Source organism: Hemiscyllium ocellatum, chromosome 34 (genome assembly GCF_020745735.1).
Source record: "Hemiscyllium ocellatum isolate sHemOce1 chromosome 34, sHemOce1.pat.X.cur, whole genome shotgun sequence".
Classification (NCBI taxonomy): Eukaryota; Metazoa; Chordata; class Chondrichthyes; order Orectolobiformes; family Hemiscylliidae; genus Hemiscyllium; species Hemiscyllium ocellatum.
In genome coordinates, this window is record NC_083434.1 from 42,535,669 (window position 1) to 42,549,677 (window position 14,009).

At 40.5% G+C, this 14,009-nt stretch overlaps 1 protein-coding gene across 1 annotated transcript in view; it reads right to left on the minus strand.

The window, feature by feature from the left end:
* The window catches only part of LOC132832169 (cadherin-6-like), a 179,702-nt gene that overhangs the window by 85,457 nt on the left and 80,236 nt on the right, over nt 1-14,009 (minus strand). The window contains exon 4 of the mRNA XM_060849919.1: nt 4,331-4,498. Within this exon, the coding sequence (XP_060705902.1) occupies nt 4,331-4,498 (168 nt within the window). The remainder of the gene's footprint in view (nt 1-4,330; nt 4,499-14,009) is intronic.

Here is a 14,009-nt window from a genome sequence, read left to right on the forward strand (position 1 = left end):
CAGTTAGTGGTGGTTTAACCTGAAGGTCAGCACGCCTCAGCCACAGGGAGAAGTTGAGAAAAACAGGTCCTTATGTTAACCTCAGCCAGTGCAGGAATTGAATGCAAGCTGTCAGCATTACTCACTAGCTGTCCAACCAACTGAACTAACCAACCTCATTGAGACACATTTACTGAGTGTCAGAAGGTCAATTTATACCCATGAGCAAAGTTTTACCAACACAATAAACATTACAAGATGTTAAATTTGGAATGAGAGTATAATGACACAAATTGATTTCTTGTGCCCAGTCCCAGTTCGTTATTATCAATCATTGTGTTTTTCTAAAAGCAAATTGTCTTTTTTTAAAGTTCATTGTTAAGTTGTTGTGACCATTATTTGACTTGAGAAAATTTTGGTAGGTCTTCCTCTGAAGACTTGGAGGTACTGGTGTTAGACTGGGGTGGACAAAGTTAAAAATCACATGACACCAGGTTATAGTCCAATAGGTTAATTTCGAAGCACTAGCTTTTGGAGCGCTGCTCCTTCATCAGGTGGCTGTGGAGGTTAACCCCTGAATGCTCCGAAAGCTAGTGCTTGCAAATAAACCTGTTGGACTATAACCTGGTGTTGTGTGATTTTTAACTCCCTCTGAAGACATTTGTTGGGTGTGAAAGACTCGCTAAGCTACTGAGCCAGTAAATTTTGCAAACATGAGAATGTAGTCAGAACAGATAAGACCATTCATGAACCAGCTGGGATTTTACAACAATCAACAATTTCACGGTCAGTTTATCAATAATTTAGTTTCTTCACAGTTACTTTTTAACCAAATTCAATTTCCCGACATCCCCATTCGATATGAAGTGGGGATGAAGAATATTCATCCAGTTCTGAAGAAGGGTCACTGGACCTGAAATGATAACTCTGAAATGTTTCTCTCTCCACAGATGCTGCCAGACCTGCTGCGTTTCTCCAGCACTTTCAGACTTCATTTATTTCAGATCTCCAGCATCTGTAGTTCTTTGTTTAAGTATAGATGAAAGATATATTTTTTAAAAATGATTCCGTGGAGATATGTTTTCCGAAGCTGGATTCTACATTGGTTTCTGTTTGCATTGCCAGGTGAGGGAACTCCAGAAGTGAGTTCTCTCTCTGCCTAGGAGTGACAGAGGAGTTAGGACGGTGTTAATGACTGGGCGTAATTAGCCTGTCCCCTCTGATTGATCAGTGAGTAGCTGGGATATCATTGGGAAGGCTATCTTTATGAGTCCATGGGAACATGCTCAACACCGTCTGAATCCATTGATTTTGGGAAAGGGGACTCAGGATTCAAAGAAGTCAAAATAGGTGTTGTAGATTGTCAAAACAAAAACTATGACCCTCCTACCACAACAGGAAATAAATCAGACTTCTTTTTGAAAAGGGTAATGTTGTTGGACTTCTGCTTGCCCTTCCTGCTCAATACTTTGACAGATTTCATCCAGTAGAAAACCAACCCAGCTTCACTCAAGTGTCATTGACTTCAGGCTGGTATCCGAGCCACTGAGATTAACACTACAAAAGATGGCCTGGCACTACTGCCTTGTTACCATCTGGTGAGGGTTGAGGAGGAGACGTACAATTACCGTTCATGTTATTTGTTTGCATTGCTGGGGTATATATGTTTGAAAGTTTCATCAAGGGTCAAAGGTTCAAAGGTGGCCAACAAAGAGAGGTTGGGGGTTCCAGGAGTAGTTTAGAACAGATTGAGAAGCAACAGTCCAAATACCACACAGCATCCAAATGGACACAGTCAACATATGACATGTGACTTAGGTGTGAAGATTTAGTGACCATGAATTGGAATGACAGTACGCCCTGATCTCCAGTGTCTGCCCTTATCCATCTCTTCCACCCTTTAACGTTGATAAGAATATTAAGCCAAAGCTAGGAGAAACTGAGGACTGCAGATGCCGGAGGTCAGAGTTGAAAAGTGCGTTGCTGGAAAAGTACAGGAGGTCAGGCAGCATCTGAGGAGCAGAAGACTTTATGTTTCAGGCATAAGCTCTTCATCAAGAATGTTAAGCCAAGGCTGTCATGAATTGATCCTACCCCTTCACCCTGATCCATGATTCTTCCTTCATGGCTGCTCTCTTTATTTTTTTTTATTTTTGAGAACTAGTGGTTATTTTATGTCAATCACCTTCCAGCTCAACATACCTGGGATTGGGTGTCTAATCCCACTACTTAGATCTTAACTCTTTGGGACCACCTTTGCTTAATTCTCAAAAGGATACCTTACCACCTTCACTCAGCCAGCTTAGTTCAGATTTATGGATATCACTCTTTCTCTCAAATTCTCATTATGCTTGATTATGCTAACAGAGAACTGCTCTTACACTGCGACTTTGGTAAGACATTTGGCCATTAGAAAATACCTTATTTATGTTGCTGTGTAGGTTTCCATTATTGGTATTTTGTTAAGGACTCACATATGAGGAGCTGTGAAAATTATCTCATTTGAGACCTTATGAAGAAATCTGGACTTGTCTTTTTTTATAACTCATTGAAGGAACACAGTGGAACACATTAATAAAATATGTGAGTCAGGTGACTTCAGCTAACTGTTCAGACTTACTGGAAGTCACCTGTCTGAGAATATGGCTGTCAGGTGTGTGGCTATGTGATATTTTTGGAGCTCGGATGGTGTGTAGTATGTGAAGAGATAAGACCACCCAGCTCAACTTTTGCCATTTTTCTGAGAGACCCTTTTGAGGGTTATGTGTGATAATTGAAAAGCTAAAATGACGATTCACCCTGGAAGACTTTGAAAAGATTTCCTCTCAAAATCCTGAATAAACTGGCCTGAAAAGATCTCGGGAGGACAACTGCCTGTGTTCTAGTGACAACCTTTGATGTCTAGTCACCTGCCATATAAAAGAACCCTGGATTGAAAGCAATCTGGAACATTTCATATCCTCGCCTTTTATTTTCCAAAGACTGTCAACAATTTTGGCCAAGGTATATTTTTTTAAAAGCTAATCTCTGCAGAGAAAGTTTCCTTATTTCTTTCTTTAATTTGTGTGTGTGTGCACGCAAGTATCAGTCTAGTGTTTGTATGTGTGTGTACATGCATCTAGTCTGTGTATCTAGTGTATCTGTCCAATATGTGTTTATGTGTGTGTAGGCACATGCATGTATTGAGGTTACTTAGAAAGGTAAATATTGATAAAATCATATTTCAATCTGTACATTAGTCAGTTTTGCATCGAGTCTCCACAGTGTGGAAGCAGGCCATTTGGCCCATCGAATCCAGACTGACCCTCTGAAGAGCATCCCATGCAGACAGACACCCCCTACCCTAACCCTGCATTCCCATGGCTAATCCACCTCACCTGCACTCCCCGGACATTATTGACAATTTAGAATGGCCAATCCACCTAAGCTGCATATCTTTTGACTGTGGGAGGACACCAGAGTACCTCAAGGAAACTCACACACTCAGGGGGACAGTATGCAAACTCCACACAGACAGTTGCCTGAGGGTGGAATCGAACCACGGTTCTTGATGCATTGAGGTAGCAGTGCAAACAATTGAGCCACCATGCCACATCTTTGTCAACAATTGTGTTGCTCAGTGAAGAAACCTGATCGATGGATCTTTTTATTCTGACTCTACTATAGATAAAGCAGATAATTGGCTGGATCAGTAACTGGGTAAAACATTTAGATTTACATTGTGAGTGTTGGACTAGAAAGAGGCAATGTATTCCTTTCATCTTGCTTGCCCATAACAAGGTTAGCAGATTGTCAAGATACCGAGATTGCTGAGACACTGAACACTTGTAACCAGAGGTCAGGAATTGTTGTACTCTTAAACTTCTCAAGGTCATAGGACAGTCAATTCTTAGGACAGTAGGCAAGGCTTTCTGCTTCCACTCTGCCTGTGTAAACAAATTATTTTGATTCTCAAGCATTCATTCTATCAAAGGAATATTTAATAGAATACAATTTAAATAGCCAGGCTACATTTTTCTGAATAATCAAAAACTACTTTTCCAATAGGTACATCATTTGTATATTGTTCTCTGACTTGAATGTTGGATAATGTATGTAGTTCATAAACTATGGATTTAATATTTTCAGAACTCTTTGTTTTAATCAGCTTTATGTAAATCTTGCAAAAGGATGTTTTCTACATTGGAAATGAATATTATTTGAGTAACATTTGTAACTGTGTAGACACTAGACTCATTCAGACTAAAAAGGTGTGATGGCGCTCAAATAGGTTTATGCTTTTATTCACAAATGCTCCATACTGATAAATTATGGATCTAAATTTAGCAGCAAATCATTGACTGTAACTCACTTTGAGGAAATCTGGGAGGATTGTCATTGACATCAGTGAGGGTGATGTTTACAGATGTTGTGCCTGATAATCCTCCCATCTGTCCACCCATGTCCTTTGCCTGGATGATCACTTGATACTGCTCCTTTGCTTCTCTGTCCATGTTTGGTAAAGCTGTCCGAATAATACCTACAATAAACCACAAGGACAAAAATAAATCAAATTAATCAGAGTTGCAGGGAATTAATAAAACAGCAGGAAAAAAAACAATTACCAGATTCTTGGGGGATTTTGGTCTTGTTCAGTCACTGAAATCTAAGTCAGCATCTTACATTGTCTGAAAAATTACAAACATCTCTGTAATAATTACTAAACCATGCTGTGAAACAGTAAAGTAACATGTTAGCCTAACCAGCAAAATCTAGCTCCCGAAAGGTTCAGATTGCCAACTTTGCTGATGGGTGTGAAACTGTACAATAGATGGATCACAGGGTCATAATTTTGATTTCTGAACTCTGTTGCATTAGTTGATCTCAGCCAAGGTGAATGCATGATGTTAGGGTTGCTTGCAATTTTGCTGGGCTCAGAAGGAGAACATGTTCAGCCAGATTTATTATAACTGACAGAGTCATAGAGTCCTACAGCACGGAGACAGACCCTTTGGCCCAAACTGCTCCATGCCGCCCAAAATGTCCAATCACACTAACCCCATTTCCCTGCAATTGGACCATATCCTTCTAAATCTTTACTATCCGTGCATTAGTCCAGATGCCTTTTAAATGTTGTTAATGTACTCGCCTCAACCACTTCGACTGGCAGATCATTTCACATGTGTACCATCCACTGTGTAAAAAAGTTGCCCCTCAGGTTCCAATTTATTCTTTCCCCTCTAACCTTAAACTGATGCCCTCTAATCCTTGATTCCCCAACCATGGGAAGAAGACTGAGTATATTTAATGGTATACTTGTTATGAAGATGTGGGTGTACCATACCTTTAAGGAAGTTAAAAGCTAGCAGAACTACCTGACAGCACTAAATATTCTGAACAAAATATAATGTAACCTTCAGGTCCAGCAGTTAAAGTAGCTGGTTGCCTGGAGACAAAAACAAATTCATATTCAGCCAATCAGTTTAAATTATACTCCAAATGCCAACTTCCAATCAAGTTTGAATTTAATATATTAACGATATTAAAAACCAATGACACATCCAATGCTTTGGGGGTATAAGACCGGGGAAAATCAAACAGTTGGAGGAGAACTGCCAAGCTAACGACATCTGCAAACAACCCAGAGAATAGCTCTCTTAAAGATACCTTTATCGATCAGTGACCAGTGAAGCATAATCACGAAGAAGAAAAGAAGACACAGGAAGATCCAAATAGAAAATTCGACAGATGGCTGGTTTTGTAAACTTGAATTTTTGGTAAATCTTAATCATGGGGTTTTATTGGACTAGATTATCGAAAGGAAAAAGTAAAACATAGGTTAGAGGAAGGAGTTGTAAATAGTTGTGAGTTAATTATTCTCTGTTACATCTTAAGACATAAAGTTGTTAATTTCTACATTAAGTTGTTCTTGGTCTCTCGAATTTTCACAGATTACTGCACAGGATAAATCTTTTCTGTGTTGCTGGTTTAAATTAAGCAGGAGGGTTTACCCGTGTCATAATAAACTGTAAGGGCAGAGTCAGCTAGGAGAAAGTGAGGACTGTGAAATGGAAATGGGTAATGATTCTGGCCATTCATGAAGATTGTACACAATGATAACCATTGTAAAATAATCATTACTTTGCCCAGGTTATTCCATTCATTAAGAGATTAAAAGATATTCCTAGATATATAAACAATTTTGATAACTTGGTGCAACTTGATTATTACAACAAGAGCATGTGAACCACAAAAGAAAATAATTTTAAATCATGGTCTCATGTCCATCACTTGTGGAGAGTTGAAATTACAAACAGAGTCGAAAGTGTTGTGCTGGAAAAGCACAGCTGGTCAGGCAGCATCTGAGGATCAGGAGAAGCGATGTTTCAGGCATAAGCCCTTCATTAAACTTATGCCTGAAATGTCAACTCCTCTGCTCCTCGGATGCTGCCTGACCAGCTGTGCTTTTCCAGCAACTCACTCTCGTCTCTGATCTCCAGCATCAGCAGTCCTCACTGTCTCTCTGTCCTGAAATTACCAACATACAAACAAGGGATAAGAGGAGGTGTCTGGTCCTTTGAGCCTGTCCCACCATTCAATAAGTTTATGTCTGATTTGATTTTAACCTCAATGCTTCAATCCTACATTCCATTCCCTCTTCCAATAATCTTTCATTATGATCAAGAATTTAAGTCCTTTCACTTTAAAACTTGTCTCGTATGTTTTATGGACATACGTATGAGATTTATTTAGAGTTATATTGGTTTAGAGCAGCCAGCTGTGGACCTTTAACACTTTAATATTTTTAAATCACTCCAGTTAAACATCACAGCACTCAAAAACATGTAACTTTATTCGGAGCATCTGCCCTAAGTTCACAGATTGGTTCAGTGAGTGGAAACTTGCCGCATGCAAGTTGATTTGGGTGTTGCCACTTTATGAGCAGGGCATTTTCTAATGAGATACTATTAAAGTTCATGCTAACAGATCACAGACACTCAATTTGTGCCAGGCATAATATGTGTGTGGAATTCGGCAGTCACTCCCAATGGCTTGATTGATTGCAGATGAGCAAAACCAGCAAAATCTAGTGAAAATTCCATGCCAAGTATATAATATTCCCATTGGCCTCTCACTACGTGGAGGTCCTGCAAGTGGCATTGCCTTTCAGAATCTTCAGTTTTTGCTCAAACATTTAAAAAAAAAGCAGCTTTTTTTTCAGATTAGATTCCCTACAGTATGGAAACAGGCCCTTCAGCCCAACAAGTCCACACCGACCCTCCCAAGAGTAACCCACCCAGACCAATTTCCTCTCTGAGAAATGCACCTGACACTACAGGCAACTTAGCATGGCCAATTCACCTAACCTACACATCACTGGATTGTGGGAGAAATCCCCACAGCCACAGGGAGAATGTCACCCAAGGCTGGAATTGAACTTGAGACCCTGGTGCTGTGAGACAGCAGTACTAACCACTGAGCCACCGTGCTGGAGAGCAATTGGTGCCTGTGCAGAAAAAGCCCAAACATAAGCCAGCACCTTCAGATCAGAAGGGCAAATACTCCAGCATTAATTCCGTACCATTGAATTTAGACCGTTTAAAATTCTGCACTGGGAGCCTGGACTTTGATTTTACTGTCACTCAGATTATATTAAACACCATCTTTCAGACATTGCCATCCCCCAGACAGCTATAACTCTCCTTTAAAAAAACATTGAAAATTTAAAGACCAGATGGAAACTATTCAGCCCATGTATCTGTGCTGGTCATCCAAGAGTTAACCTAATCCCTTTTTTCTGATTCTTGTTGTATCACTGGAGTCTTTTTTATATTCCATGCTGCTCCATTAAAAATAAATGCAAATTGATAGATCTATGGGAACAGTTCAAATAAGTCCAGAGAAAACAATTTCCTTGCTCAACAAAATACATGAAAATAGCAAATGTTGCTTGGCAGAATGCCTTGCTTATGACTCACACCAGACCAACATCTTATTCATCTGTTTCGTCATGTTATTTCTCAACAGATAAAACATTATGGGACAATGCTGACCACTCATTGGCAAACACTCCAGCTCTGTTTCTCTGGCAGAGCGCAACTGTGATCACAAACCACTTACCAAAAAGATATTGCATCCGTTGTCATACATCCAGTCAAGATGACGCATGTCACTGTGAATACCTGGGTGTTTCTTAAATGATTTCAGAATTGTAACCTCTGTCTGGATGTTTATTTAGCAAATTGCTTGTTCTTCAGAGTGGATCCTAATTTTTCACAATGGTGTAAAACCAATGAGGAGTCACCTGCCTGGATTGCATTTCTCGTGCATTTTATTTTGTTTTGTTGCCTACATGTTTCTCAAATTATTTCCTTTTGCTGCAACCTTATAGCATTGAACTTATACTGTTTAGAACAGTGCACTAGACTCCTGGTGTTAGAGATTGCTGACACTCAGATTACGCTGAACCTCCTCTTTCGGTTGTTGCTGTCCTCCCGAGAGCTGTAACTCTCTTTCAAAACAACATTGAAAATGTAAAGATCAGGCAAATCCTATTCAGCCCATTGTATCTGCTGACTGCCCAAGAATCAACCAACCTAATCCCTTTGCTAACTCTTGCGGTATCGCTCTGTATAATTCAACATCTCAGTACATGTCGAAGTCCTATGAAATTAGATTACTTACAGTGTGGAAACAGGCCCTTCAGCCCAACAAGTCCACACCGACCCACCGAAGCGCAACCCCACCCATACCCCTACATTTACCCCTTACCTAACACTACCTGCAATTTAGCATGGCCAATTCACCTGACCCACACATCTTTGGACTGTGGGAGGAAACCCACACAGACACGGGGAGAACGTGCAAACTCCACACAGTCAGTCGCCCGAGGCGGGAACTGAACCCGGGTCTATGGTGCTGTGAGGTAGCAGTGCTGACCACTGTGCCACCGTGCCGCCCACAAATGAAAGGGTTTTTTTCCATCTCCAACCATTTCAGGAAATGGACTTCAGAATCTGGTCACATGTTGAATAAAATATTCTTCCTCAATTCACCTCTAATCTTTCCACTGGGTTAGGAAGCAAAACAGAACCATATCGTCCATCCCCCAGTTCCAAAGTACTGGGGTATTCTCACTTTATACAAGGTCAGTCTCCCATTGGAATAACATTGCGGATCTCTCACATCTTTCTCATCCACCCACAGAGGAAACAAATCTTCTTACACTGACTTGAAAAGTCTGCAGCATATCTCTGGAGTTAGCTTTGATTTATTTATACTTCAAGATAAATAGCCAACATTATCTATTTTGTATTATTCTAGCTTCAACCACAGAGGAGACCATTGTTGAAAGAATGTGGGATGGAAACACTTATTCTATGCTTGCCCAGTGTTGCTCATGATCATTATTATGATTGAGATGGGAGGCATGCATTGTCTCACTTCAGTCCCAACAGTCCAGGAATCACACTCCAATATATGGGTAGCATGGTGGCACAGTGGTTAGCACTACTGCCTCACAGCACCAGAGACCGGGGTTCAATCCCTACCTCAGGCAACTGACTGTGTGGAGTTTGCCCATTCTCCCTGTGTTTGCATGGGTTTCCTCCTACAGTCCAAAAATGTGTAGGTTAGGTGAATTGGCTACACTATATTGCCCGTAGCGTTAGGTGCAGGGGAATGGGTCTGGGTTGGTGTGGACTTGTTGGGCCAAAGGGCCTGTTTCCACACTGTAAGTAATCTAATAATTGCTTCACCAACTTCCCAATACAGACATTTAAATTAAAACAGACTTAAAATAAAAATGTTGCCATGAACCAGGTTTCTTCAACAAACACAAAATTATTGATATATGGAGAAACAAATCTAATGACTTAAAACTGTAAAATGTTACATATGTAGAATATGTAATATTAGAATATAAATGTCTGCCTCCATAAATGGCCCAAAAGATGCAAACAATAAGTCAAGAGGATTTTAAAAAAATCTGTCTACAGAAATAAACAAAAACACTTTTGGTCCAAAAGTCTTTGGTCTTAAAAGTAAAAGAGATAAGGTTTGAGATATTCTGATGGATCTTTGTCTGACTTTCCAGTGCACAAAGACAGGTGGACCTTGACACATGTAATTGTCACTGGGGATCTTTGATGATTCAGTCATTCAGGAGATATCAACAAAGGCTTCTCATATGAGGGCTGTCGGACCCAGGCTCTAGGCACCACATGGGAATTATGGGGCTGCTTTTCCAGAAACGGGAGAGCTGAGCTGGGAAACTCCTTCTCCTTGAGCTGGCTGGTGACTAATGGAAAATCCAAACAATCTCTAACCATGTTCAAATGGAACAGCCTCAAAATCCAGGCAAAAGAAAAGTTCAAAGGAAAGGTTTTCACTCGAGTGAGTTTAAGGAACAAAGATGAACAAAGCTGTATGTCTTCCAAGAAAAGCCTTCTTGAAAATAAATTCCAAAGCTTTTTATTGACATTTTTAAAAAGTGCACCAATCTAGGTATCTCTACAAGCCTTCAAGCTCATGTCCATAAATGAGATGAAATATGAACTTTCCTAACAACTTTATGGAGATTAAAACCAGGTCAATGTAAAACTGGCATTGTTCCCAATCTTCTCAGTTTCCTGGTCATCAGGATGGAGTTAAATTTGCCCCTACAGGGCATTCCATCTGATCCCTGTGAGTTTCTCATTGGCTTATTTGGTTAAAATTGTCCCTTAAATGCCTCAATGAACTGACAGTAGCAGATGTCAGCATTCTGGGAAAATCATTAAAATAGCTAAAGGCAGAGAACATGAATTTGAAGTCATTGTGTTACACAGTATAGAAACAAGTCCTTCAGTCCAACTTGTCCATGCCAACCAGATATCCTAAATTAATCTAGTCCCATTTGCCAGCACATGGTCCATATCACCCTAAATCCTTCCTAATCATGTACCCATCCAGATGCTTTTAGATGTTATAATTGTATCTGCCTCCACCACTTCCTCTGGCAGTTCATTCCATACACATACCACTTTCTGTGTAGAAATGTTGCCCCTTAGGTTCCTTTTAAATATTTCCCCTCTCACCTTAAATCTATGCCCTCTAGTTTTGGATTTCCTACTCTGGGAAAATGACAATGGCTATTCATCCTATCCATGCCCATCATAATTTATAAACCTGTATAAGGTCACCCCTCAGCCTCCGATGCTCAGGGGAAAACAGCACCAGTCTATTCCGCTTCTCCCAATAGCTCAAACCCTCCAACACTGGCATCATCCTTGTAAACCTTTTCTGAATCATAAGAAGAACGTAAGTACATAAGAAATAGGAACAAGAGTAGGCCATTCTGGCCCTTTGAGCCCATTCTGCCATTTAATAAGATCATGGCTGATCTTTTTGTGGCCTCAGTTCCACTTACCCGCCCTCTCCCTGTAACTCTCAATTCATTTACTGCTCGAAAAATTATCTATCTTAGCTTTAAAAACATTCAATGAGGAAGCCTCAACTATTTCACTGGGCAGGGGAATCCATGGATTCACAATTGCCTGGGTGAAGAAGTTCCATCTCAATTCAGTCCTAAATCTGCTTCCTGTAATTTTGAGGCTCTGTCCTCTTGGTCTAGTTTCAAGCTTCCAGTTTCACATAATCTTTCCTAAAGCAGGTAGACCAGAATTGAATGCAGTATTTTAAAAGTGACCTCACCAATGTCCTGTACAGCCGTAACATGACACCCCAACTCCTATATACAATGTTTTGACCAGTGAAGATAAGTATGCCAAAAGCCTTCTTCACTATCCTGTCTACCAATGATTCCACCTTCAAGGAACAATGAACCTGAACTCCAAGGTCTCTTTGTTTGGTGCACTGCCCAGGGCCCTACTGTTGAGTGTATAAGTCCTGCCCTATTTTGAGGAGAAAGTGAGGTCTGCAGATGCTGGAGATTAGAGCTGAAAATGTGTTGCTGGAAAAGCGCGGCAGGTCAGGCAGCATCCAAGGAACAGGATTTGTCTTTCCAAAATGCAATGCCTCATATTTATCTAAGTTAAATTCCATCTGTCACTCATTGGCTCATTGGCCCCTCTGACCAAGGCCCTGTTTTTTCCTGCATGTTCTGTTTCAGATACAGAAAAATTAGCTAGTTTGCTTAGTTTTGCATCTCCACAGGCATTTACTGATTGTGAAGATGCAGGGGGAACGGTGGGGTCACTTAACAAGAATGAATAAGTAAAACTATCCCCTTCATTGATTTCACTCTATTGTACCAGCTGTGGACTGGAGGATATTCCAACTCCCAATGCTGGATTGTCTGGTTTTGTGAGATGTTGAGATGTTGTCATGTTAAAAAAAATGTTGATGATGCAGACAAGAATTTTCTGGGATATTGTATGGTATCACAATCAATAGTCATCCCCACGTTCGATATTCTCAACCAGGAAATGCTCTAAACCGCCAGAGAATCAACTTCATGGCTACGTTTCAAAAGAATAGGCCTGGTTATTACCAAAGTCCTTCTCATCTTACACTCATCAGGACAAATGCAAGAATGCCAAATTTCAAACAATCAGAACAATTTCCATCACAGGAGAAACTGGTTGGCAAGCCACATCTGAAGACTGAAGCAATGCCATGGAGTATCCAATGGGGCACTATACATTTCTGAATAATTCAGAAAATGTGCAAGGCTTGAACTTATGTTTTTGCAAAGGTGTGGCCCTGTGTATGAATGTATGTCACTTCTTGTGGTAAATGTAAGGAGTTGCATTCTGGGCTTACCTATTACCTTAAATTGGTTGTTCCTGTTATCATCAGACCTCAACAATCCTTCCTTAGTCAATACTCCAGGAGAACTATTTTCCTGTCGACCATCACCAACTCACACTGACAGCCCAGTCCTGAAGAATGACTATGCCCAAAACGTTGACTCTCTTGCTCTGATGCTGCCTGACCTGCTGTGCATTTAACTGCGCCATGTTTTATCAACTCTCCAGCATCTGCAGTCCTCACTTTCTCCAAATTGAAGGGTATCTAAACATGAATCAGATTTCTACTTTTTGAGGAGACCCTTCCAATGGAGCTTGTTTTCTCATGATTTACATAGGAGCCATGCTTTAATAGAGCTCATTTTAAAAGAATCAGTTTACTAATAACCGATGTGGGAGCATCAATTAAGCTAACAAATAACTCAATACATCTTTTAAGTCATTTTCAAAGATGCTTCTTGCCCGGATCCATTTTTGTAGTCTCGTCCAGTCCTACTGTCGAGCAACATATTTGTGTTCATCCAATTATAGTTTCTTCAGCACTGTGACAACAATCACTGCACACTAGTGACTGTACCTTCATCTATTTAGAATCTGAGATTCTTCCAAAATCATCTTCAAAGCTCGATCTTTCCCCCCTCTCCTTATAATCGACCTCTTCGACTGACCTCTTGGTCGTTTGTCACAGTATCTCGATATAAGACCAGTGTCAAATCAGATGGTGATAACCTAGGGACACTATCACTGGAATTTTAATCAACTGACCCAGGCAATGTTCTGGGGACCCAGGTTCAAATCTCACTCTAGCAGTTGGTGAAATCAACAAAAATCTGGAATGATATGTTTAATGATGACCATGAAATGATTGTCAGGTGAAGAAACCCATCTGGTTCACTAATGTCATTCAGGAAAGGAAACAGCTGGCCTACAAATGATTTCAGACCCACACTAATGTGGTTGACTCCTAAGTATAACTTAGGGGTGAGCAATAAATGCTCAGCCAGTCAGCAATGCCCTGAGAATGAGTAAAAAATACATTGATTGATAATCACTATGTGAAGCAGTATGTATCATTTCATTGGAGCAAATTTGCTGTATAAATGCACGTTGGTGTTGTGCTCATTAAGGTGTATTGAGAGTGTAATTGGTTTGGAGAGACAGAGTGCAGACTGCATCAACCCAAGAGCAGCTTTCGCAGCCTGACTGATTTTGCTTTCCTGTTAACCTCATTGGCACGGTGGCACCAATCCATACAACCCTGGAGGCTGCGACACGGTAACTCGGTCCAGAGCACTCAGC